Consider the following 26,330-nt stretch of genomic DNA (forward strand, 5'->3'; position numbering starts at 1 on the left):
GTTTTGCAGAGTGATGGTGTTGGGGAAAATAACTGTTTGTTACTAGAAGTAAGAAACAACGACATACAAGGGCAGAATCGATTGAATTGATTGAATTCCTTATTGTCATTGTACGTATATACACAGTATACACATACAACGAAATTCATGTAGCACCCAGAGACCAGACTCAACACACATACACACATGACAATCCCCAAACACACCCCCACCCACCAAAATTCCCCACCCCTTAAAATCACACAAACATCCACACAACAGACCAAGTAAGACTGTTCGACAGCCCACTGATGGTGTTCCTTAAGTTCATTGTTAAGTGCAATTATAGGTCTGGGATAAAAACTATTCAGAAAACGTGTGGTCCGAGTTTTAATGGTTCTGCGTCTTCTTCCAGAAGGCAACAGTTCATAAAGAATGTCAGCTTCCTAATTAAGGTGGGGGGGTTTTCCTCTATACTCCTTTTTTAAGCGTGGTGGGCAGGCATCCTATCAGGTAGTAAGAGAGAACTGAAAGGGATACGTGGTGCTCCCTGATGTCATTTTCAAGAATCTAGATATAATGTTCTCGGTACAGCCAGTCTGGGTTGTAAGTGCTTCCCTGAATGAAAGAAATATTGGCAGGAGGATATTGGCAGAACTCAGTAACTGCCTAATGACAGTATCAACCAGGAAGTGATTTACAAATTATACCACTCGTCTGCTGAATCATTAAAGCCTAACATAATATCCTGAATTCTTTAATGGATAAAGGAAATGGTGAGAAGGAGCATGTTTTTTTTTTCTTTTGGTCCAGGCTTTTTAAAGGAAGCTGGTCCCTGCAGCATCTGTTCAGAAATAATTCTTTGTGCCTATCCGTATAATAAATGGATGTGTTTCAAAGGAAGCAATTCAGAGAGGTATAATGGTCAAGATAGTTTTTGGATGGAAATTCAGAGTGGTAATTATTGATGAAAATTAAAAAAAACCCATATCTCTGATGGGATAATAGTAATAGCACAGGTCCATATACCGTCTTACAATGCTTTACAGCCTTCTCGGAGTGGTTTACAGAGTCAGCCTATGGCACCCAACAATTTGGGTCCTCACTGTGCCCACCTTGGAAGGATGGAAGGCTGAGTCAATCTTGAGCCAGTGAGATTCGAACTGCCAAATTGCAGGCAGCCAACAGACAGCAGAAGTACCTGGCAGTACTGCACTCTAACCACTGCGCCACCGTGGCCCAATGTTATTCTAAAGGTAAAATGCTGGCAAAAGCAGGATTTATTCAGTGTTAGAGCTGGGTTAACACATCATGCTATCCCTGGTTAGCTATACTGATGTGGTTACCTGTGTGAGTTAAGAGGTTTCAATATATTTGAAGAAGTATAGTGGGTGAAGTCAGAAACAAAAGGCCTGGTTCATTTCAATAAGGGCACATGGGTGCCAAGTAATTCCTCATCCAGTAAGTAAGAGGAAGAGACATAATCGGGACTTGGAGCAAGTATGTAGGTAGATAGGATGGCTTGAGCTGTAAAGTTTATCCTTTTTCTTGTATGGTTGGTTAAATGTAATACATATGGAATTAAGCCAGTTCAGCACTTCAGACAGTTCTAACAATTACTTATAACCTGCAAATCTATGGAGATTCTCCGTCATCCAGGTCATGGTTGTCCCATAGGTGCTTTTTCAGGAAGTAACTGGACTTTTCTTGTTGTTTTTTGAAGACGTTTCGCTTCTCATGCAAGAAGCTTCTTCAGCTCTGGCTGGATGGTGGGGAATGGAAGGATTTATACTCCTTGCAGACAGCTGGTCGTTTGCATCCTTGTAGAGAGTAGTTGAGGCACTTGGAGGTTGAAGCATCTGGATGACTGAAAATCTCCATACGCTTTTAGCCATGCACTCTGGGATGAACACCCTTCAAATGGTGTGGGAGTATGAATGAATTTCCAGAGAAACATTGCAGACTACAGGAACATTTGCACTACTCAGGTGACCCAGAGGACACAGATAAACCTCCAAGTGTCTCAACGACTCTCTAAAATGAGGCAAAGGACCGGTTATCTGCAACAACTATAAATCCTTCCATTCCCCATTATCCGCTCAGAGCTGAAGAAGCTCCTTGGATGAGAAGCAAAACATCTTCAAAGCAAAAACAAAAAAAGTCCAGTTGCCTCCTGAAAAAAGCGCCTTTGGGAGCTGCGAGTTGAACCATTCAGCATCTCAGCAGGCCAACTTTGGCTGTGCTCACAAACTCAGTATTTATTTGGATGGGAGATTGCCAGGGCTGTAAGCTAAAGAGAGACATTAATATTAATTTACCTATCACTATTGCCTATTTCACTTCACAGTCTCTACTCTAACTGCTCCAAAGTCTTCATTTAAAGAACAAATGAAGACATCTACCTGTGGCTTCTAGGAATTGAGTCCCAGCACATCTGGAAGAAGCCAAATTGAGAAGAAAAGTTCTAGCATAGATTCTCTTTGCTATTTTCTTATTTATAAAGAGGCTGGTGGCGTAGGAACTCATTTAAGAAAACTTAATTATCTTAATTTACAGGCCATATCATGCTTCATTTTGTTGTGCTGGAGTCATGTTTCCAAATTTGGGGAATTATGCTGTGACAAATCTGATTTTCGAAGAATTCTAAATGTTGCCGATCCTATAATTTGGCAGAAAAGGCCTGTTTTTCTCTGGAAGAAATGATGCCCCCCTCAGTAATTTCAAGAAGAGCTCCAACAGCACTATTTCCTGGAATGGTCTCTTTTGAACTGCTGCTAATGAGAGTAGAATCTTTTTTCCCCCTTCCATTCCTGCTGGCCATTTGCACCTTGACCACGCTTATCTTTTCATTAAGCAGTTGATTGAAAAGCTGAGGATGAAAATTGTATTTGAACCAGGAACAGATTGATGTGAAGGAAATGTGAAGGCAGATCTCAGAATAATCCTGCAACAGTAGCAGCAGGGGCAGTTGGGGTCATTAGAACTGTCAGGTTGCATTGGGTCCAGGAAGTTTTATAAGCACGTCTATAAAGCTGGGGCATCGTGTTTATAATTTGCTCGTGTTTTTTTATATAACTGATGCCCTGCCAGTGCACCCCAGAATGGCGCTTGAGGCAGCCTGCAGTAAGGTTTACTTTAATACTTTGTGATTCAGTTATAATATGCATAATTCTCCAAGCAATTTGCCTGCTTGCTTGCTTGATTTTTTTTATTGTTTCATTTCGTTCATGCTTGCTTGATTTGTTTATTGTTTCATTTTGTTCATATACCTGTCCATCTCAATCAGTGTCCTTGGTTGCCTCCCAATGCCACATTTCTTTATTGTTGCAATCTTCTTTTCTCTCCAAGCCTATAGCCAATGATTAAGTAGCATGGAGTCCCTAAGCACCAGGCATGCTGCCTTCCGTACCTGACTTGTTCTTTTTTAAAGATACTTTTCATTTCAAAATTAAATGAAAAGTTGAGAGCCTCCGGCATCCTGTTTATTTTGTCACGTTGCCTTTGAATGTCAGAAAAGCCTCGCTGGCAAGGAAATCGTTTGTCTTTACGAACTTGAATGTTGAGTGTGTCACCGGAGGCATTTCTTTTCGAATGGGTGTGTTACGTGTGTGTCTGTGGTTGTGTGCTGTGTGCAAGGGCATGCCTTCAACTTATTGACTGCTGGCAATTGCGTGGACTAATCCCTGAAACTTTCTTGGTAGGATTTTCATAGCAGTTTGCCATTGCCTCCTTCCTAGGGCTTAGAGAAAGTGCCTGGCCCAACTGTCTTTGTAGCTAAGGTTGGACTAGAACTCACAGTCTCCCAGTTTCTCGTTTGGTGCCTTAACCACGACACCAAACTGGTCCTCTGTGGGAAAAGTAAAGCTCCTATAATAACCATATTACAAGTATGCCGACTAAATGCTTTCAATGTTTGAAATAAGCTTCTTATCTCTTCCCTAACCACTCGGCCCATTTATTTGCTCATTTCCCTCTGCCTGCCAAACATGCCATTTTCCTAGTGTGGTGCTAAGAGACAGCTTGAGTAGAAAACTTATTTTTGTCTCTCTCTCTCTCTCTAATGCACTCTTGGTGCAGCGTTTTCTTTCAAATATAAGATAACTTTTTTTCCCTTCTCTTATGCTGTTCTGTTTTCTTTCTTATGCTGTTCTGTTTTCTTTCAAACCTAGCTTAGATTTTAAAAAGTAGATTTTAAAAAATGTAGCTTTAGCCACAAGATACCTACAGCTCCTAGACCATAGAGTTTTTGCTCATTCATGTACATCTTGCTGGGGTTTTGGCAAGCAAATTCAACATTGAGACCTGGATCAAATGCAGAGCAGTTTATTTCTCTGTAGGAGGAAGGGAGTGGGGAGGAATCTAGCATAGGGAATCAATAAATGATGAGGCCAGGCAGAAACGTTTAACTTCTTTAAGATTTTTTTTTTAAAAGGTAAAGGGATCCCCATGTCCAGTTGTAGAGTTGTAATTGCAGGAATGTTCCAATCTCGGATGGCAAACCTCAGATAAAGACTGTTTCCAAGCAAATACAACTCAGGTAAACAAAGTCACTAATCTAAAGGAGGATTAGAGAGAGGAAGTAAACATATGTTAGACTTTAACTAGAGATAATTAATTATATGGATTACTGTGCTAAACGGAGCTTTGCCAGCTTGGACTGACAACCACAGCTACACCGCCGCGGTTTTCCTTACAGCTGGTGTATATGATCTTGTAGCCGTCTATAGTCGTAGCCTTGTTGCCCTTCCAGCGAGTTTCCTGGAGGCAGCAGATGTCCAGCTTCCTGTCCCGCATGGCCCTGACGATCTCGGTCGGCGTCCAGTCAGCGAATCCACGTTCCAGGTGGCCACCTTGAGCGTCTGGCAGTCCTCTGTTCCCCGCTTGCGTTTTTCACACGGATCGGGTAGTCTCCGTGCGCATCGGACCCGGACGCAGTCGCCATAGCTTTCTCACACGGTGCAGGTGCGCCGTGCTTTCCGCGTGGACCATTTCGTTGATTTTTGGCGCAGGCCAATGGTCTCCTGCGCCCGTCGGTTCCCCCGAACGCGGTAGCATTGGACGTGTGTTTTGTAGTGGACGTTTCCACCATGTTGATGCGGCATTTGAGTACTCCAGCCGGCCTGTCGCGTGGGCCTGTCGTCGGAGGGTCTGCTCTCAGTTACGGTCAGCGTTTGACGGCTTCGCGCATCCAGGGGACACCACTTGGAGGTGGCAGACCGCTCGTCCCCCTTCGAGAAGATCTCCACCGAGGAGCTCCCACACCCACGAACCCCGCGAGGTGACCCAGTTGAAGGCCCAGTCTCAGGCATTTATGCCAGCAAGGTCGCCGACACCATCAAGGCCATGAAAACGGTAAGGCAACAGGACCAGGCGACATCCCTGCCGACTTCTGGAAAAAGGCACTACCGGGCTCGGCATTGTGGCTGTGCGAGCTGTTCAACAACATCGTCTCCACGGGAAAAGTGCCACACGACTGGTACCGCAGCACCACTGTTCCGATCTGGAAGGGAAAGGGCAGCCCAGCGGACTGCTCCAACTACAGACCGGTCAGGTTACTGTCACACACTATGAAGATCTTTGAACGCGTCCTTGATAAGCGCATTCGGGACATCGTCGACATCAGCGTCAACCAGGCTGGATTCATCAAGAACTGCGGCACCACCAACGCCATCTTCGGTGTGCGGATGCTGATGGAGGCTCACAGAGAGAAGAAAATCCCGCTCCACACCGCCTTCCTAGACTTGGAAAAGGCCTTCGACCGAGTCCCGCGATCTCATCTGGTACGCACTGCGAGATCACGGCGTGCCTGAGCTGCTCGTACAATGGGTCCAACTCCTATACAGATGTCACAAAAGCCGTGTAAAAGCGGCAGCTGGGATATCAGAGGAGTTTAATATTACTGTCGGCGTACACCAGGGCTCTGCTCTCTCACCACTGCTGTTCATTCTGGTGATGGACACAATTACACACGACCTGTACACGCCCGCCCCATGGACGCTGCTCTACGCCGATGATGTGTTCCTGGCCAACCTGTGCAGGCTGAACTCGAGCACCGAGTCCAACAGTGGCACGACCGCCTCGAGCAGTTCGGGCTCCGGCTGAACCTAAAGAAGTCCGAATACCTGACCACTGATAATGAAATGACAGGCTCCATCCACGTGAGCGGGCAGGAGCTACCGCGCGCCTCCACCTTCAAGTACCTGGGAACTACTCTTGGGGAAGAAGGCCTACTACAAACTGAGGTGGCAGCCAGGATCAATGCAGCGTGGGGCAAATGGAAGTCCGTCACGGGCGTCCTCTGTGACAAGAAGATGCCGATGCGCCTGAAGGCGAAAATCTATAACTCTGTGGTGCGCCCGTGGCCATATACGGCGCAGAGTGCTGGCCGACGACCAAAGAAGCCGAAAGCAGACTCCAGATAATGGAGATGCGAATGCTCCGATGGTCGGTAGGCCTCACCCTACTCGATCGCGTCAGGAGCGAAGAAGTGCGTAGACGGTTCAACGTCGTGCCCATCCCCACGGTCATGAGGCAGTCCCGGCTACGATCGTTCGGCCACGTGAGCCGCGCCAAGGAAGAATCCATCATCAAATCTGTAATGAAGGTGACTGTCGGAAGAGCGAGACCGCGTGGTAGACCTAAACAACGCTGGATGGACACGATCAAGGCCGATCTAGAGATCGCGAAGGCAGACCCGACACACGTGGCAGACAGAGAGGTGTGGAAGCAGTACTCAAGGACATTAGCGGACCTCGCCCGAGCGCGAGACAAACGCTGAAGAAAAAGAAGAAGAAGAAGAAGACTGTGCTAAACAGTAACCAAAGTTAAGCAATAACCAAAGTTAACCAGTGATGGAGGATAACTAAAAATGTGTATAAATGCAAGACTAGACTCCAATAAAGATCATCATGATTCAGTTGTTCATGATCAAACAACTCGACTGCCTCGTCATTACAACATCCAGTCATGTCTAACTCTAGAGGGCAGTGCTCATGTCCATTTTTTAGCCGAGGGAGCCAGTATTGTCCAAATAGTCTTCTGTGGTCATATGGATGGCAAGACTATATGCTGAGGTGCATAGAATGCTGTTACCTTCCCACTGAAGTGGTACCTATTTATCTACTTGCATTTGCATGCTTTCGAATTGCTAGGAGGGCAGGAGCTGAGGCAAGGAATGGGAGCTCAGTCCATCATGTGTTACTTGGGTCTCGAACTGCTGACCTTCAGGGTTGACGCCCTTAACTTCTTAATATCTGGCAAAGGAAATTCCTCCTTGAAGATTGTCATTAATCTTTCTGAAAAACGTTTGCTGCTGAAGCTTGGCTACTTTTACAGCACCAAACCTCGCAATGCTCCTCTCAAAATAGAAACTGAGATGAAGGTTGATATGCAAAAAAAAAAAAAAAAAGCAACACCCCCCCTCCCCCGAGGAAAAAATGGCAAAGACCCATGTTCAACTCAGTTGTGGAAGCCAAAGGGGGAAAAAAGGCATTCTGCAAAGCTTATTTTGGGGGGTGCTTTTTAAAAAGTGTTTCATCTATGGAGTAACTCTAAGATTTTCTTGGTTTTGTTCTTAGCTCGTGAAAGGATAGCTGTTTTCATCTCGTTCTTGCCTCTGATGATGGGAAACAGAGTTGTTGATTCACTCTGGCACCAAAGTTACTTCTGCACCAAACCGTAGCATGCTTGGGTTGTTTTGGGTTGAAATTGGCATGTTGGATTTGAAAACATAGTTTAAGATTTAGTGTTGAATCAATCCACTGGGGATTAATCAACAAATCAAGACTAAGCATGGTTTTACCTGGTGTACAAACACAACTACTGTTTGTGCTACTATTGCAATAAAGTAATCTTTCCAAAGATTATAAATCAGTAAATGCTTTCCATTCCCTCTGCCCTAAGATCAGTTCCTACCTCGCCATGTAGGTTGCTTGGCCAGTCCATCAGTAAAAGAGAGTCGTGGCTTTATTTAAAGCTGATGAATCAAACAAATATATTTCTTGCCAGATGAGGGTTGGCTTGGTAACATCACCTGTAATAAGAGCCGGCTGTATGTATTTTTATATATATTTGAAAAAAGTAGAGCAGGTTGTTAAAAAAAAATTGGCCGGCTAATATTTGGGGCTCATTTATTTTTAGAACAAATTAAATATGTTAAAGGGGGAAAACAGCAGCCACCATGAGCCGGGATAATGTTTCAGCCTCACAAATATTATCAGCCTCACATATATTATCCGCCTCCAGACAGTGATGGGGGGAAAATATCAACCTGAACTGAATTCACACGCTGTACAAAGATGTGGTGTGGTTGTCATCGTTGCTGGCTTTGCATGTATGAACTCACACACTTGTGGTTTGTTCAGCTGACCAGATGCAGAGTTTAGCACAATGTGAAGAATCTGTGCAGTGCTTATGTTTAGCTGAAAGGCTAATCTATAACATGGTACAAAGTGCTGTGTTTATCTCCACGGCTGGTGTGGGTATAGCTATTATGATTTCTGAACCAGAGTTTGTGGATTAGAGATTGGTGCAAATGTAGTTACTTGTGCATAGCTACTAGTATGGTTTTCCCAGTTGCAATGTATGGCTGTGAAAGTTGGACCATATGGGAACCTAGACATTGGTTAGAAATATAGATAGCCCTTGACTTACAATCATTTATTTACTCACCATTCAAAGTTAACAATGGCCCTGAAAAAAATGTGTCTTATGAGCAGTTTTCACACTTGCAACCGTTACAGCATCCCTATGGTCATGTGATCAAAATGCAGATGCTTGACAACTGGCATGTACTTATGACAGATGCAGTATCCCTCGGGTTCGTGGAGACCTTTTGCAACCTTCTGGCAAGCAAAGTTCACTTAACAACTGTGGCAAGAAAGGTAGTAACATGGAGCAAAACTTATTTAACAACTGCCTCGCTTAGCGGTCGAAATTTGGTCGTAAGTCGAGTATACAATCTGCTTCCTGGCACGGCTGAGAATCCTGAAGCCCTTCCATCCCAGTTAATGCTATAGCTGGTGACCGTCATGTCATGCTTGTTTCCTACCTGAGCAATTTCATTCACTCCAGTGGAATTTATCATGTTGATAAAACAGACTGGTGGTGTGAAGAAGAATGAGGAGCCTGCATGTGTTTACCTGCTAATTTGAAATAGCACATGGTGGCCTAAAGCCACAGATATCTGAAACTCTTTATTTCTCACCCTCTTTTCCTGGCACGTATTCTTCCCTTCTGACATTCTGAGCGTGCAGGTCAGCAGTGATCCCATCTGATTCCTTCAGACTCTTTCATTAAGAATGTCAGCGCACAACGGCGGAGGCTGTTATCAGGTAGCTGCAGGAAAAATAAAATAAAAAGCAATCGGAAAAGGACAGGCCAGCATTTTGCACTGAAGGAGAAACGTTCACAAATCCTAGCAGATTTGGCCTCTGTTAGCCCATTTAATATGCCTGGATGTATCAAACCAATCTTGGTTAGTCTTGGCCCAACACTGGAGATTTTTAAGAAGAAAGTGGACAATCGTCTAGGGTGGGGATGACTGAAAATTGAAATGGTCTAGGGCAGGGGTGTCAAACTCAAGGCCCGTGGGCCAGATCTGGCTTGTGGGGTGCTTAGATCTGACCCATGGGGCCACCCTGGAAACAGAGAGGGACTGGTCTGTGGTGCCTTTGCCAGCAAAAATGGAGTTCAGCAGGGCTGCAAGAGGCCGTCACAGCTGGAAACAGAGCTCGGGAGGCCATTTTCATTGCTTGGGCAGCCACAGGCACCCCTGACACAAGTGATATCGAGCTGGCCCTGCTACCCACCCCCGCTCCCCTGAGATCAAACACAAACCTGATGTGGCCCTTAATGAAATCGAGCTTGACACCCCTGGTCTACAGTTTCCTATTTGAGCAGGGAGGTTGGACTACAAGACCTCCAAGTTCCCTTCCAACCCTGTGACTCTGTTGTTCTGCATCAGTATTTTAGTTCAAGAACCTGACAACAAGAGCAAACTATCCGTTGTATATTGAGACTGGTCATAGTATGGATATAGGCATCAGGAAGTTATCAGAGACCCAGAGACACCAGAATTCAAGCATCAGCCTAAATTATACTGTGGTTAAGCACAATGTGTGAATCCACCAGTGTGTGAATTGGCTTGTCAATTGCTGATGCCCAAAGCTGAGGTATATGGCTTAACATGATGTGAGAACCTCGCAATTGTCTCTTAGCCTACATGGGGCAAGTAACTGAGTCCGCTTCCTGGAGATAAGTGGGAAATGCGTGCTTGACAACTAGACAATTTAAAAAAACTGTAAAACTCAACCCACGTCCTGATGGGAACCAGAAGGATTTCCTCATAAAGTCCAGATGTTACTGGATTTTTAACTCCTACCAGTTCCAACCAACCTAACCCCATGATCAGGGATGGAGAATCCAGCAATACTGTAGTCCCGATGGTTGTGATGACTGAAGCTGGTGGGATGTTGTCCATTCATATCAAGCACAAGAGATCAAGAGTCTATGCAGTTCAAATGAATGTATGGGTTTATTGCATGCTAAAGCTGTACAAGAATCCGAATTACTAATGGTCAAAGTATATTGGCGGTAGATAAGGGTCAAAGGAATTCAAGATGGGCTGGCCTTAAGATCTCTTAAGGTCATGAAGCTACTCGAGACTGATGATGCATTTGATTCCTCCCTCGGGCTCAGCCTGGTTATCACATACAATTCACCTACAGACTCTAAAGATTTATCTGGCAACATACATTTGAAACAGACTTATATTAAAATAATAATATTGCTAATCAATAATAATGATAATCATAATAGTAATATAGTTTTTGCTTATACATAATAATAATCAACCATAATAATATATTGTTTACTTGTGCATAATATTAATTGTTCATCATTTTCTTATACATATTGGTAATCTTTTTTATTTTCTAATCTCTACTTCTATTATCTAACCACTGATAAAACAAGTCCCATGTTAAAAAATATTCTGTTTCTTCCTTGTCCTTTATTTTTAATGTCAATTTATCCATCTCTGCACAATCTAATATATTTTTAATTATATTCTCATCTTTGGGGGTATCCTCATTCTTCCAGTATCGTGCAAATACAATTCTCACTGCTGTCAACACATGTAGTATTAAATATATATTCCTTTTATTATAATTTTCTGGTATTACACTTAACAAAAATATTTCTGGTTTTAAGTCCATATGATGCTTTACCATTTTTTCTAGCCACGTATGTATTTTTATCCCAATTTTTTTTTTGCTTTTGAGCGTGTCCACCACATGGGATAGTAAGAGCCTGGTATCTGATTGCATTTCCAAAAGTGAGTCAGACAATACACTGTTCTAATAAGTACTTACGTTGATTAAAGAAAAAAATGTATAAATAAAATATACAAAACTGGATGTTTTGTAAGTTCTCGTCAACCAGAAATTGGTATGTCTAGTCTGATGAAAAGAAGGACTAGGGGAGACATGATAGCAGTCTTCCAATATCTCAGGCGCTGCCACAAAGAAGAAGGAGTCAAGCTATTCTCCATAGCACCTGAAGGGCAGGACAAGAAGCAATGGATGGAAACCAGAGGTGGTATTCAGCAGGTTCTGACTAGTTCTGGAAAACTGATAGCGGAAATTTTGAATAGTTCATCGAACGAGCAAATCCCACCTCTGACTGGAGATTTTACAGTATCCTTCCCCTGCCACGCCCACCAATCCACGCCCACAGAAACCGATAGTAAAAAAATATTGAATCCCACCACTGATGGAAAGCAATCAAGGAGAGAAGCAACTTAGAACTAAGGAGAAATTTCCTGACAGTCAGAACAATTAATCAGTAGAACTCCAGAAGTTTTAAATGCTCCGACATTGGAAGTTTTTAAGAAGAGATTGGATAACCATTTATTTATTGATTTGATTTGATTTGTCAATTGCTTACAAGATAATAGGATTAGGGTTAGGGTTAATAGATTATACAATAGATTTTTTTTTTGCCTCAAGTATAAACATGAGTAAGAATACAGGAAATAGGGATGAATAAATGGGGACAAAAGGACAAGGATGGTAGGCACAATTGTGCACTTATGCACGTCCCTTGTCTGAAGTGGTGTCGGGTTTCCTGCCTAAGCAGGGGGTTGGACTAGAAGACCTCCAAGGTCTTTTCCAACTCAACTCTCTCTTCCCTTCCCTTCTCTTCTCTTCTCACCGGGTCCCTTTCTGTCTCATTGTTACACAGAGATCCGGCTGAACCGTAGCAGCTTCCTCAGCGAGATTACTCACTACGCAGAAACCAGCCGAGACATTATTATGCTGGATTCGTCCGTGCTTGTGGCTGGGGTAGTCATTGGCGTAGTCCTCTTTCTATCCTGTGTGGCCATCCTGATTGGCAGTCTGCGAAAGAATCATTGCTTTCGACATCTGCAGTTGTGGAGCGATGCCAGCTACAGTAAGAGCGTCTTCTTTATATTTTTTTCTTTCTAACAGTACCCTCAAAATTAGGAATTAGAAAAAGGTAGTCCTTGACTTACAACCATTTGTTTAGTGATCATTCAAAGTCGCAACGGCATTGAAGAAAAGTGCCTTGTGGTCATGTGATCAAAATTCACCCGTTTGGCCACTGATTCATATTTGTGACGGTTGGCATGTCCTGGGGTTTGTCATCACCTTTTGCGACCTTCTGACAAACGAAGTCAATGGAAAAGCCAGATCCACTCAACAACCATGTAACTAACTTATTGTTCTGACCCAGGCTTCACAAAAATCACGAAGCCGCCTCCTCGTCCTCACAAAACCCCTTTTTATTAGTCTAATGTGAATTCCTCTCATTCACATCCAGCAAAATCCCAGCAAACAGTCTTTCAAGAGTGATTGACAACCACAGAGTTGGAGAGTTGCATTGGAGAGTTGCCAGGCCGATAGCTTTCAACCACAACGCTGTAGCAGAAAATACTTGGCAAGGAGTCAAGAATCAAATCTTCACACTAATTAAATGAACTAATTGTCTTCTGCAAACTCCACTCCCCTTTTGCTCCTTTTTATTCCCTATGGGAGGGGCCATTCACTGTCCATCTGTGCCTTTACTTGAAAATCAACCCTTGTTCCTTAACTGTTCCCTTCCCCCTGCAGCTCTACGCATGCGCACATTGGGAACAGGCTCCAACTATTCTTCTGCCCCAGTGATCTCTGACTCCAAAGGCAGCTGATAACTGTCTGATGGCCCTAGTCCCATCTCTGCCTCCAACGCAGAGCACTCCTCAGAGCCTTCCCCAGACTCCAGGACTGGCCCATGTTCCGCCCCAACCTCCTCACTCCAAGTCTGCCGCCAGCTCCACTGGCTGCTAGCTGGTCATAATTCTTAACAGCTGCAGTGATTGACTTAATCACTGACAAGGAAGATCATAAAGCGGAGCAAAACTCCCTTAACTGTCTTGTTTAGCAATGGAAATGTGGGGGCTCAACACTAGTCATAACTCAAGGACTATCGGTAATATGAGAGGTAAATATTTCCAACCTTTCTTTCTATAGCCCTGACTTCATCCTAAAAGCTGCATTCCTGGACACATCCTAAATATTCATGATTTAGGATTTCCAAGGCTCTTTGTCTCCAATCCACCTTTTGGAATTGTGCTAATATTACTTTTCTTTTCCCCAGCTCCAGACTGTTTTTCCTATGGTGGCTCCGTCGGAGAGCTAAGATCCAGCTGCGCTGAAGAATTCCCACCAACATTTTACTTTAGCTCTTACATGGAGGCACTTTCCCAGGCCAACATCATACATCCAGACTCGCCACCACGGTAAACCTCTTTTAATTGTTTGATTATTCTTTTAAAAGAGATTTTAAAAGGTAAAGGTTTCCCCTGCCTAGTCACATCTGACTCTAGGAGGTGGTGCTCATCTCTTGTTTCCTAGCTGAGGGAGCCATCATTTTCTGAAGACATCTGCATGGTCATGTGGCCATCACAGCCAAGGCGCATGAATCATTGGTAAAGGGAACTGTTCCCCTCGCACATACAGGCTAGTCGTTTCTGGCTCTAGGGGGCGGTGCTCATCTCCGTTACAAAGCTGAAGAGCCAGCGCTGTCCGAAGACGTCTCCATGGTCATGTGGTCGAAGGCACACAGAACGCTGTTACCTTCCCACCGAAATGGTCCCTATTTTTCTACTTGCATTTTTACATGCTTTCAAACTGCTAGGTTGGCAGAAGCTGGGACAAGTAACGGGAGCTCACTCCATTATGCGGGGCTAGGGATTCGAACTGCCAAACCGCCGACCTTTCTGATCGACAAGCTCAGCGTCTTAGTCACTGAGCCACCATTATCACTGTTACCTTCCCACTAAAATGGTATCAGTTTAATCCACTCACATTTACATGCTTTCAAACTGCTAAGTTCCTATTAATTGCTGGTGGTCAATTTAATGACCCTAACTCCTAAATTCATGTCTAACATTTGTTTAATGTAACTCAGAGTTTGACAATGGCTATTAACTCCATTTGCAAATCCCAACTTAACTTGGTTACTTCATCAAGCCACGTTCTGGGTTCCCAAAGTACACTGAATTGTCAATTAGCCAAACGATAGATTCACACAATTCTGCTGCTTGAAAAGGAAGATAAAACCTAATCCAGATTTGTAAGCGGTACAAAAGCAATTATTGGACATTTGACTGAAATTGTAAATGATGTTAGATAGAATTATTGGGCATCATTGCAAAAAACAGCTGAAGCTTCTTGATTTAAGGAATTGCGTTAAGAACAGCTGTATACTAAAACCATTGGCCCATATATCTCAAGTGCCTTTTGGTCTTTGAACTCTTTCTGTTGTTGTTGTGTGCCTTCTCTGAACAATTTCACCAAAAATTGTAAGAAGTGTACAAGAATCAGCAGCTTGATTTCCTATCAATTTCCAGATATAACACATACAAACTGAAATGAAGAATAAAAAGTGTAGATGCCTATTGTAAGTTGCCAAGAGCTCCTACTGTGAGATAGATGACTATATTAACCAAATAAGTAAACACTGCATACTTTATCTACTACTTTGATGACTTCTTGTGATCTATCCACATTTCTGAGATTCTAAGGTACAAAAGACCATCAGTCTGTCGGAGATGGAAGACTTACTTATCACAGTCAGAGAAAAATGATTTGCAAGCCCTGTTTTCAAAAAAGAAACGGAGGGACATCTGGTTTCTCACTGATAAAAGAGGAACCTTTTGCAGCACAAGCATAAGAACAAGGCCTTAAGGGATTGCAACAAGATTCCATAAATAGGGTTTGATTGTGCAAAACCACAGCATTGGGAATGGAGCTGAGATGTTGGGTGAGACTGTCATTGTTTATTTGTGCAACATTTTGATTAGCCAGGTATAATATGGTATATTACAATCCACTGATATATGATTGGATGGCCATTTTGGATAGATATATATTTCCTCATCATGGCTTTCTAACTTCCCTTCAGTTAAATCTGTCTATCTCTATAAATATGTGTCTATCGATAAATGGATGGATGGATGGACAGTCTGTCTGTCTGTCCATCAATTTATCGATCTATACATCTATCTATCTAACATCTGTCTATCTACCTATATATGTATGTATCTGTTTGACTCTTATCATCCATCTATTTGTCTTGCCTGTCCGTCCGTCCATCTATTTATCAATCTATATATCTAACATCTATCTATCTATCTCTATAAATACGTGTCTATGTATGACTATCATCCATCTGTCTGTCTGTCCTTCCGTTCATCCATCTATTTATCAATCTATAGATCTATCTATCTAACATCTGTCTATCTACCTATATATGTATCTATTTGACTCTTATCATCTATCTGTCCTGCCTGTCCATCTGACCATCTATTTATTGATCTATATATCTATCTAACATCCATGTATCTATCTCTATAAATATGTGTCTATGTATGACTATCATCCATCTGTCTGTCTGTCCTTCCATCTATTTATCAATCTATAGATCTATCTATCTAGCATCTATCTATCTATATCTATATGTATGTGTCTATGTATGACTCTATCATCCACCTGTCCATCCATCCATCCATCCATCCACCTATTTCTCTATCTTCTCTTCTTGGGATTCTTAAGACTTGTCTTCATCAGAGCCAGTCCTGCCTGCAGCTTGAAGGCTGGCAGGAGGAGCTTGGTCAATCCCCCTTTCTCTTCACATTCCCTGGCGTAGAGGTGAGGGTGCCTTGTTTCTTCTCAGGTACTTTTTATTTAAGCAGGACTTCGTTCCGGCAATTTGTAGAGTCTACTATGCTGTTCTCAAGGGGTGGAAACATACAGATTTTCTCCCACTGACTTAATTACAGGAAGAAAATTCAACTCCTGGCGAGAGGCCCCCAAAAAATCAGGGCTTTTTACAACCTTTCTCTTCCTGCAGCCTAAGTGGGAAGCTGGCCATCTGCTTAACTGATAAGAGTATCTGGAAAGCACAGCTTTTGTTTCCACCAGCTGGCATTTTTGTCCTCCAGGCAAGGTTGCCAACTGCCAGCTCCAGTAATCTTCCAGGTTTCAGCCTTTCTCACCCTCTTCTCCCAAACCTCCCCCTTCTTGACTTCCCCATTCATTGTGGGGTAGCGATGAATCCTTGGTTTTGCATCCACCTTTTCCAGTTGCTAAGCATTTCGTGTTGAGTTACCGAAAGTTTAGCACCTCCCTTTAATTGCAGTGTTTTTCCACTGCAGTATTCAATACCATTGGATCCAAGTCCCGTGTATTGAATACTTTGATATATTGCAGTTCTCTAGAGCTTCAGACTGGACTTCAAGCCAGCGGTAGATCTTAAGAGATAAAAACCTGCTATCCGTGGTGGGAATTTGAATCAATCAGTTCTCTTCAAATCCCCCTGCGTTTACTTTGGTATCCTCCATGCTGTAAGGGGCACAATGGTTCAGTGGTTAGAGATGTTGAGCTTGTCAGTTGGAAAGTTGACAGCCTGGGTTTGAGACCTGAGGGCCACGCAGAACAGAACAGAATAACCAAGTTAGAAGGACGTTGGAGGTCTTCTAGTTCAGGGGTCTCCAACTTTTTGGACCTCAGGTCCACCAAACACATAATTTTAAATGCCACGGACCAGAGACCCTTGGAAAATCCCAAGAAAAAGTCTGCAGGAAAATTCCCCACCCTGTTTTCCTACCGATTGATCATTCTTTATTTGGGATCGCCATCTTCAGCTCCATTCTCAAGGGTACAGAGAGAGAGAGAGAAAGAGAGACTTTTGGCTTCATGCAAGGAAAGCAGCTGAAGCAGCAGAAGTCTTTCTTTCTCCCCTCCAAACTCCACCAGAAATTAGTCTTTGCCAGTGCAGCCTCTTGAAGCAGGATGTCTTGCAGAGTCCCAAAGATTCATTTCTGGCGGAGTTTGGGGGAGAGAAAGACAGACTTTTGCTGCATTTGCTCTTGCGTGCAGCCAAAAGCAGAAGAAGAAAAAAGCGGAAAGAAGCAGCCTGGTGGCCAGGCCAGGTGCGTGGGTTGAGTGGGGCAAGTTCCCCCCCTTCCCCTCACTACCTCATATTGTTCGCGATGCAAGCGACACAAACCTTGTGTTCCCACAGGCCATATGGGCAGCACAGCCTTGTGTTCCTGCACAGCCTGGATTGTTTTGGGGGGGTGCTTTGGGGGTGACATTTCTCTGCGGACCACCAAAATTTTCTTGCAGATCACCAGTGGTCCCCGGCCCACTGGTTGGTGACCACTGTTCTAGTTCAATCCCCTGCTCAGGCAGGAAATCCTAGACCATTTCAGACACGTGGTTGTCCAATCTCTTCTTAAAAACTTCCAGTGTTGGAGCATTCACAACTTCTGGAGGCAAGTTGTTCCACTGGTTAATTGTTCTAACTGTCAGGAAATTTCTCCTTAGTTCTTGGTTGTTTCTCTCCTTGATCAATTTCCACCCGTTGCTTCTTGTCCTGCCCTCAGGTGCTGTGGAGAATAGCTTGGCTCCCTCTTCTTTGGGGCAGCCCCTGAGATATTGGAACACTAATGGATATTGGAACATATTGGGACACAGGTGGTGGAGTAAGCTCCCATGACTTGCCTCAGCTCCTGTCCAGCTAGCAGTTCCAAAGCATGAGAATAGATAAATAAGAACCACTTTGGTGAGAAGGTAACAGCATTTTGTGAGCCTTTGGCATATAACCATGCTGGACACATGACCACAGAAATGTCTTTGGAGCAATGCTGGCTCCCTTGGCTAAGGAACAGAGATGAACATCTCCCACTAGAGTCAGATACAACTGGACAGGGGACACCTGCTACCTTTACCCTTCATGTTGAGCTGACGTCAGTGCAAAAGTAAATCCCACTGAGATCCAAGAGGCTTACTCCAAGTTCATGGGTTACAAAACCATGTGACTGAATGAGTTACAATGACCCCTTTATGGCTTACAGAAGTCTGAAGAAGACTCCCTATGATAGATGCCAGGTTGTTGTTTTTCCTCTGGGTAACCATGTCAGGATAGCAAATGTTCTCATTGGTTTTGCTCTGTCCTAGCCCCAGGTTAAGAAGTGTGAAAAAATTTTAATACCATTGGAAGATTGTTGAGGGTTTTTTTGCTCGACTGAACCATAACCAGTACTTGAAATGGAACTGTATGTAATAGGGAGATGGAAAGCATAGGTAGATTTTTAAATGTTTTGTCCAGAATCAAATCCAAATTGAAGATCTTGCCATACACATGCCCGATAAAAGTTTGTACTGGGTGAAAGGGGCTTTCTGGAATTCTGGGGTTAGCATCCCTGTCATCTGGAGGGCACACGTTTTGGCAAAGGGCATAGGGGTCAAATGAGGCAGCCATTACAGCTGAACACAACATCAACATCTGGTACCAAATCTTCTGAGAATCGATTAACTTGCTCTTCTGACCAATGAAGCGAAGCCAAGTCCCATTTTTGGGTGGGTGGCTGTTCTTCATTTTAAATTTTGATGGCTATATGCAGGGCAGAAAAACTATTTATATACGATTCTAATTAGGACATTAATTTATGAAAGATGCCTTTGGGATGCTAATAATTAAATTGCTTTGATGTACAAGCTACAGAAATCTCATTTGCGACTAAATGTGATTATCTCTCTAAATGTATCCCTAATCGGTTCTCATACGAGTCTACAGATTTCATTTGGGATTATTTTGCTTTCTTTTTCTTCCTTAATCAGGATCCTGCCAAAGCATTCAGATGGAACCATTCTAGTCTATTTTTCTTGAAAGGGTACATCAAAAGTAATGTCCATAATTATCCCTCTCTTAATGGATTTCCTGGAGACCCAAATTCACTGGAAACATGTCAGATCTATTTTAGAGTTAGTATTTTAGAAACAGCAGACACAGAGATTTTTTTTTATAAAAAAAATTAGGCAGACAGACTTTATTTGGCTGCTCTGTGTAATGACTGAGACTTATTTGTTTATCTGTGTATTTATTTAGTAAATATATAGATCATCTCCTCTGGGTGACTCATAATTATTTCAATTAATATAATTAATGGTCATGTGGGAGATCTGCATTTAATTAGTAGCCCTCTATCCTTTACAGTAAGCATGGCAACTTCCTTTAAAACTTCTTGTTCCTTGAAAAAGAATTCTCCAGTTCAGGAAAGAGTTGGTGTTGTAGTGTAAAACGTATTTAACTTTCTGCTTCACCTGCTACATTGGTTGGTTTCAATTCTATTATCTTCTACTTCCCTTCCAAATGGAGATCTGTATGATATAGCACTAGGACTTACATACTGCTTTAAGTGCTTTACAGCCCTTTCTAAGCAGTTTACAGACTCAGCATATTGTCCCCAACAATCTCATTTTACCGACCTTGGAAAGATGGAAAGCTGAGTCAACCTTGAGCCAGTCACGATTGAACTGCTGGCAGTAGGCAGTTAGCCTGCAATACTGCATTCTAACCACTGCTCATCATTGATGGATGGATGGATGGAAGAGCAACAGCATTAGCACTTAAGAGTTATATACCACTTCATAGTCCTTTACAGCCCACTCTAAGCAGCTTACAGATTCAGCACCTTGCCCCCAACAATTTGGGTCCTTGTTTTACCCATGTTGGAAGGATGGAAGGCCAAGTCAACCTTGAGCCTGATGAGATTTGAACTGTCAAATTGCAGTCATCTGGTAGTCAGCAGAAGTAGCCTCCAATAGTGCACTCTACTACTGTGCTACTGTGGCTCATAATGTTATTGTTTTGCATTGATGGATTCGCCCGAATTATGCAGGAAATATACCATGGTTGTGCTTTGTTTCAGGTATGAGGAGTGTGTTGGGCCTGGAGCAGCCCAAATCTACCTTCCAACAGAAGATCCTCCACCTTATTCTCTGATAGACCCTTGTCAGCAGAATGATGTGTCTATAAACAACCCCTTGGAAGAAAGGGGATCTACCAGTACAACAATGGGGCAGGATTCGGAGGGTTTGGTTAGGATACAGGACCTGCATCAACCTTCCACGGCCTCATCATCGCCCTACCCGACCGAAACCGCTCCTCCGTACGAGGCTGTTGTGGGTGAACAGAACGTTCCTCTCCCACAAGTCTCACGGGCTCTGCTGAAAAGTTCAGCAGATTATCATCGGACACTTTTTGACAGAATAGCATAAACGAATTACGCCCTGGGGACATCGGAAAGAAACCTTCAAAGCAAAGACACATAGCAAAATGAAGTGGTCACTCACCCGCCGGTGGACTTGCAACAATATTCGTCTCTTTTTTTTTCTACTTCGAACAGGGCTAGGCTGGGCTGCTTTTGGAGACACGGGTTTCGTTTTCTTTCTTTAGTAGAACATCTTTGGAAAGCTGGCCTGTCTAATGTCTTTTGCACTGTTTTCTCTTCCACTTTGAAAATGTAAAAACACCAAAAGCGATGCTAAGGAAGGCGGACAACTCCGAAGCATTTTTAAAATGTCTCCTGCTCAACCAGAGGCATATGGGACTGTCAATTCTAGTTGGATCTTCCCTGGCTTGGGAGGAAAAGTTGTCCAGAGTCAACTTCGGTGAGATGGGGCAACTCTATAAATTTGATTAATAAATAAAATGCATTTTTTTAAAAAGGTACAACCAATATTTAAAGCACTGCTTGTAAGTAGTAGAGATAAATAACAGAGGAAGGGATTCTTTGTAAGGAAAATGTGGGTTGGGTTTTACAAAATGCACTAGGCTAAAATGTGGGCTGGCTAGTTTGTACCTCAGTGTGGTCTGGGAAAATAGCCATCCTGAAGCCAACCGGTCTGCCTATCAACACGACCTACCTCGCAGGAGAGTTGGGAAGCTAATAAAATAGGGAGGACACCATCCATGTTGCCCTTGAGGTCTACGGAGTAAGTTCATAATGACGATGACGAAGATTCAATGGATGAACCAAAATATGATTCTCCCAACTAATAACTGACTACAGATTTCTTGAAGTATCTCAGATCGTTCGTTTATGGGAATCTGATTTTTTTTCTCAGCTGTAACTCTGAATTCTAGAAAGTAGTTTCTGGTTTTACAAGCAAGGGAGCAAAAGAATTCTTTTGCTGGGACTCTAGGATTTTAAATCTGTGCTTAGGTTCTTGATGGCTTGCTGCTATGTTCTTGTTTTACTGCGGCTGTTGTTTCCGTCCTAACAAAACACCTAACATCATTAGAGAATTTTATCCCATCTCCTTTTACAAAATGACATTCTTGGTCTTTGGGGAAAATGGAGGTTCTCTTTCTCCTCCTCCAGCTGTTCCTTTGATCTCTCCCATTCAGACTAAATTCAGTTCCTTAAGGCAGGCAGGGCTGCCCAACCTAATAAGTCCACTTGCCTTGGAACATGCTGGCCGTAGCCCTGGAAATCTCCAAACTTTCTGTCCAAAATTGGTATTTCCGTTGGTGCATTTTAATTTGATTTAAAGGGAGAAATGTGGCACATGGAAGGAAATGAGCATGAACTTGAGGTCCTTGTATTTCATTAACCCTTCCAATCAGGTCATCTTTCAGTTTTGTTCTTCCCCATTTGTTTTTGAAAGTGTAATCTCAAAAGAAAGTGGGCCTTTGACAAAGGACACTCATTTCTAGCTAGAACTCCCATGCACAAAGTCTCTATGATTTCCCCTTTGTGACCAGTTGAATTTTGATCACATGAGCATGGGGATGCTGAAATGTTCGTAAGTGTGAAAAATGGTCATAAACCCCTTTTTCCCGTTCCGTTGTAACTTTGAACAGTCACTAAACAAACTTTTGTAAATCAAGGACTACCTGTATTGCACTGAACTTGTAGAAGGTCTACAATGCCTTCTTATCGAGCACAAATTACCATCATCCTTATCTCTGATCCATCTAGGACAGTGGTTAACCTCTTTGGGTTCCTGTGCCAAAAATTGTGCATGCACCAACGCACACACAATGCTCGTGTGCCAGCACCCAGAATGCAATGTGTGCCCACGCCCCCTGCGCATGTGTGCCCAATCCCCGCCCCACCCCCTTGCCTTCACTGTGCCTCACAGCTGATTTTTGGCTGGTTTGAAGCCTTTTCAGCCTCCCAGAGGCTTGGGAAAGCTTCTGCAAGGCTTTTCAGGACAAATTATAGGCCCGTTTCGTCACTTCCGGTAATACCGGAAGTGACGAAACGGGCCTATAATTTGTCCTGAAAAGCCTTGCAGAAGCTTTTTCCAAGCCTCTGGGAGGCCAAAAAAGGCTTCAAACCAACTGAAAAAAATCAGCTGTGAAGCGCATGCATGTGCAGTGAGGTAAATTTGCCTGCGGCTTGCGTGCTAGCACAAATGGTTCTGCATGGATGCATGCCATAGGTTCGTGCACTTGTGGCACGCATGCCATAGGTTCGCCATCACGGATCTAGGATCAAATATCCTTTTTTGGTGCCGAATAATAAAACTTTCCCTTAAGATTTTCCTTTCCCAACAATTGCATCCATTCCCCAGAGCCATAACCAGAAGTGCCCCTATCTTAATGTTGCCAAGTTGAGAAACAACATGGCGCTTCATTTCCCATGAATGTCCCATTCTTCCTCTGCAGGTAAACCTCGACTTACGACCACAATTAAGAGCAGAGTTTCTGTTGCAAAGCAAGATGGTTGGTAAATGAGCCGCGTCTGATTTTATGACTTTATTTCCCAGGGTGGTTAAGCAAATCACAGCAGTTACTAAGCAAATCCCATGGTCGTTAAGCAAATATGGTTTCCTCCAGTCGACTTTGCTTTTCAGAGGATGGCTGGGAAGATCACGCATGACCCTGGAACAGGACAGCTATCATATATATACATGCCAGTTGTCAAGCACCTGAATTTTGATCCTGTGACCGTAGGGAATACTGCAACATTTGTAAGTGTGGGGACCAGTCATAAGTTCTCTTGTAACTTTGAACAAGCGGTAAATGAATAGTTACAAGCTGAGGACTATCTGTACATTGTAGCAAGAATAGAATATGGTTTGTTTTGCTCTGTTTATTTGTCTATTAGCAACCTTTAGAAATGTAGCAGCAAAAAGGTGGCATTTGCCTCTGGATATAGAAGGCTAAATATTGTAAAGCATGGGGTTCCATTCACAATTAAATGCAAAAACAAAAACACCCATCTGTGACGATTACTTTACGCAGAAAGAGAATTGTGTTTCTTCGTGCTGCTAATTAAACGATGGATATTTGTATAATGATTCCAAAGAGAAGAGCAATAAAAAAAAATACATGGAAAGCTTTTACAACATGCATTAAAACAGCCTTTTTGGAGTTAGAAATAGTCTAACCATTTAAATGTATATGGGATAATTCATGCGACTAATCTTAAACACTGCATGATTCAAAAGCTTGCTCTATATTTATTAAATACGAATGGGTGTTCCAAAATATTCCAACATCATGAAGTCCTCGGTTTGCATCCAAGTTACATAATCTAAGATTATAAACAGCCTCTGTGACTCAAAGACATACTTTGGGGAGAAGAGAATCTGCGGGATGTTTCGATCTCATTCATTTGAATTAATTGTTTATCTGTATAATGTTTTGATTTTTAAAAAAAAACTTTCCATCACAACCAAGTTATGGAAACTGGTATCTTCAAAGGCCTCACAGGAGTAACTGTTTTTACTTACAATCAATGTTCACAACATTTATGAATCTAGGAAGGCTAGAGTAGATCAACTACTCTAAGCATTTATGTCCCAGAATGGCCTATAGTGACCACCTCTCCCCAAATGTTGGGGCTCGGGGTTGCATTTAAACTGGTTGACTTTACTATAATCAGCAGTGGTGGGATTCAAATTTTTTTACTACCGGTTATGTGGGTGTGGCTTGGTGGGCATGGCAGAGGAAGGATACTGTAAAATCTCCAGTCAGAGGTGGTATTTGCCAGTTCTCTGGACTACTCAAAATTTCTGCTACTGGTTCTCCAGAACTGGTCAGAACCTGCTGAACGCCACCTCTGCACCCCACTAACCTGCTTTCCAGCTCCTTTCTCCTGTGCAGGGCAACCAAAGAAGACCCAGCCAATCAGCTGGGACTCAATGGGAGGCGGAGAATAGATGGGGGCGGGACCAGTCAGGGGTGGTATTTGCCCGTTCTCTGAACTACTCAAAATTTCTGCTACTGGTTCTCCAGAACTGGTCAGAACCTACTGAATACCACCTCTTCACCCCACTAACCTGCTTTCCAGCTCCGTTCTCCTGTGCAGGGCAACAAAAGAAGACCCAGCTGATCAGTTGGGACTCGGGAAGCAGAGAATAGATAGGGACAGGGCCAGTAAGAGGCGGGATTTGCTGCTTTTCTGAATGACTCAAATATTCTGCTTCCAGTTCTCCAGAACTGGTCAGAACCTGCTGAAGGCCACCTCTGCTATAATGATGCTATAATGATGACAAAGATTGAAAGAAAATGCTTGCTTCACCTGAACACCCTTCCAATGGCCCTATTCCGGATGTGGGCTTCAGGGCAAGCAGTCCCAGGTTTAGTCTCCTGCACCTGAGGTAAAACAAAACATTCATTCATTCATATCCCACCTTTTATGTTTACAAATAACTCAAGGTGGCAAACGTATTCAACACACCTTCCTCCTCCTATTTTCCCCACAACAAACACCCCTGTGAGGTGGGCTGGGCTGAGAGAATGACTGACTGGCCCAAAGTCACCCAGCTGGCTTTCGTGGCTAAGACGGAAGTTGAACTCAGAGTCTGTAAAATACAGGCAATCCTCAACTTACGTCCACAATGGAGCCCCAAATTTATGCGGCTAAGAGACATTTGTTAAGGGGCTTTCGCCCCAACTTGTGACTTTTCTTGCCACCTTTGTTAAGTGAAACAATGCTCTCAGTGTACATAAAGAAAAAATAAATACATTCATCAAGAATCATAAGGTACAACACTTAGTGATAGTCATAGGTTACTAATAAGCTATCAAATCTGTTTATGAACCGTTGTAAGACGAGGAGTACCTGTTGTTCAGCTAGTAGGATGTTTGTTAAGTGAATCTGGGTTTCCCTGTTGGCTTTGCTCATCCGAAGGTCGCCCGAGGGGATCGCATGACCCCGGGACGCCGCATAACCACCAGAAATGTGAATCGGTTGCCAAGTATCTGAATGTAAATCACATGACCATGGGGATGCGGCAATGGTCTTGAGTGAATAGAATAGAATAGAATAGAATAGAATAGAATAGAATAGAATAGAATAGAATAGAATAGAATGTGTGGAAGAGAGAATAGAATAGAATATATAATGGAAAATAGAATAGAATTAGAATAGAATAGAATGGAATGGAATGTGGAAGAGAGAATAGAATAGAATATAGAATGGAAAATAGAATAGAATAGAGAATAGAATTAGAATAGAATATAATGTAGAGGAGAGAATAGAATAGAATATAGAATAGAAAATAGAATAGAATTAGAATAGAATAGAATGTAGAGGAGAGGAGAGAACAGAATAGAGAGAAGAGAAGAGAAGAGAAGAGAAGAGAAGAGAAGAGAAGAGAAGAGAAGAGAAGAGAAGACAGAATGGAATGGAATGGAATGGAATGTAGAAGAGAGAATAGAATAGAATAGAATTCTTTATTGGCCAAGTGTGATTGGACACACAAGTAATTTGTTTTTGGTGCATAAGCTCTTTGGACAAAAAGAAAAAATAAATACATTCATCCAGTATCATAAGACACAACACTTAGGGGATGGTCATAGGTTACTAATAGGCAATCAAATACGTTTATGGACCGTTGTAAAACGAGGACTAACTGTAATAGCAACCATCACCCATGGTGGCACGTCTAAGAACCACTCCAGGCGCTCGAGCGAGCCAGATAATCCCTTCCAACCCGCCTTTGAACTCGGGTCCCCAAAGCAAGCCTCCCCCCCCGCCC

The 26,330-nt window shown here is 43.0% G+C and overlaps 1 protein-coding gene and 1 long non-coding RNA gene across 2 annotated transcripts; one reads left to right on the forward strand and one right to left on the reverse strand.

Moving 5' to 3' along the window:
- Positions 1-12,260: 12,260 nt before the first annotated feature.
- Positions 12,261-26,315, reverse strand: LOC148124834 (uncharacterized). The gene is made up of 4 exons (XR_015744952.1): positions 26,157-26,315; positions 25,412-25,551; positions 24,869-24,942; positions 12,261-12,377 (listed from the first exon to the last, which is right to left on the reverse strand). It is a non-coding gene; the product is annotated as an uncharacterized LOC148124834 (long non-coding RNA).
- On the forward strand, positions 12,294-21,049 carry BEAN1 (brain expressed associated with NEDD4 1). The gene is made up of 3 exons (XM_087940579.1): positions 12,294-12,432; positions 13,639-13,780; positions 20,261-21,049. Exons 1-3 carry the CDS (start codon positions 12,294-12,296, stop codon positions 20,607-20,609), a joined length of 630 nt encoding a protein of 209 aa, XP_087796705.1. The 3' UTR covers positions 20,610-21,049.
- Positions 26,316-26,330: the final 15 nt, after the last annotated feature.

The sequence above is a fragment of the Pseudonaja textilis genome, chromosome 11, assembly GCF_049901715.1.
Source record: "Pseudonaja textilis isolate UNSWEBS1 chromosome 11, rPseTex1.2, whole genome shotgun sequence".
Classification (NCBI taxonomy): Eukaryota; Metazoa; Chordata; class Lepidosauria; order Squamata; family Elapidae; genus Pseudonaja; species Pseudonaja textilis.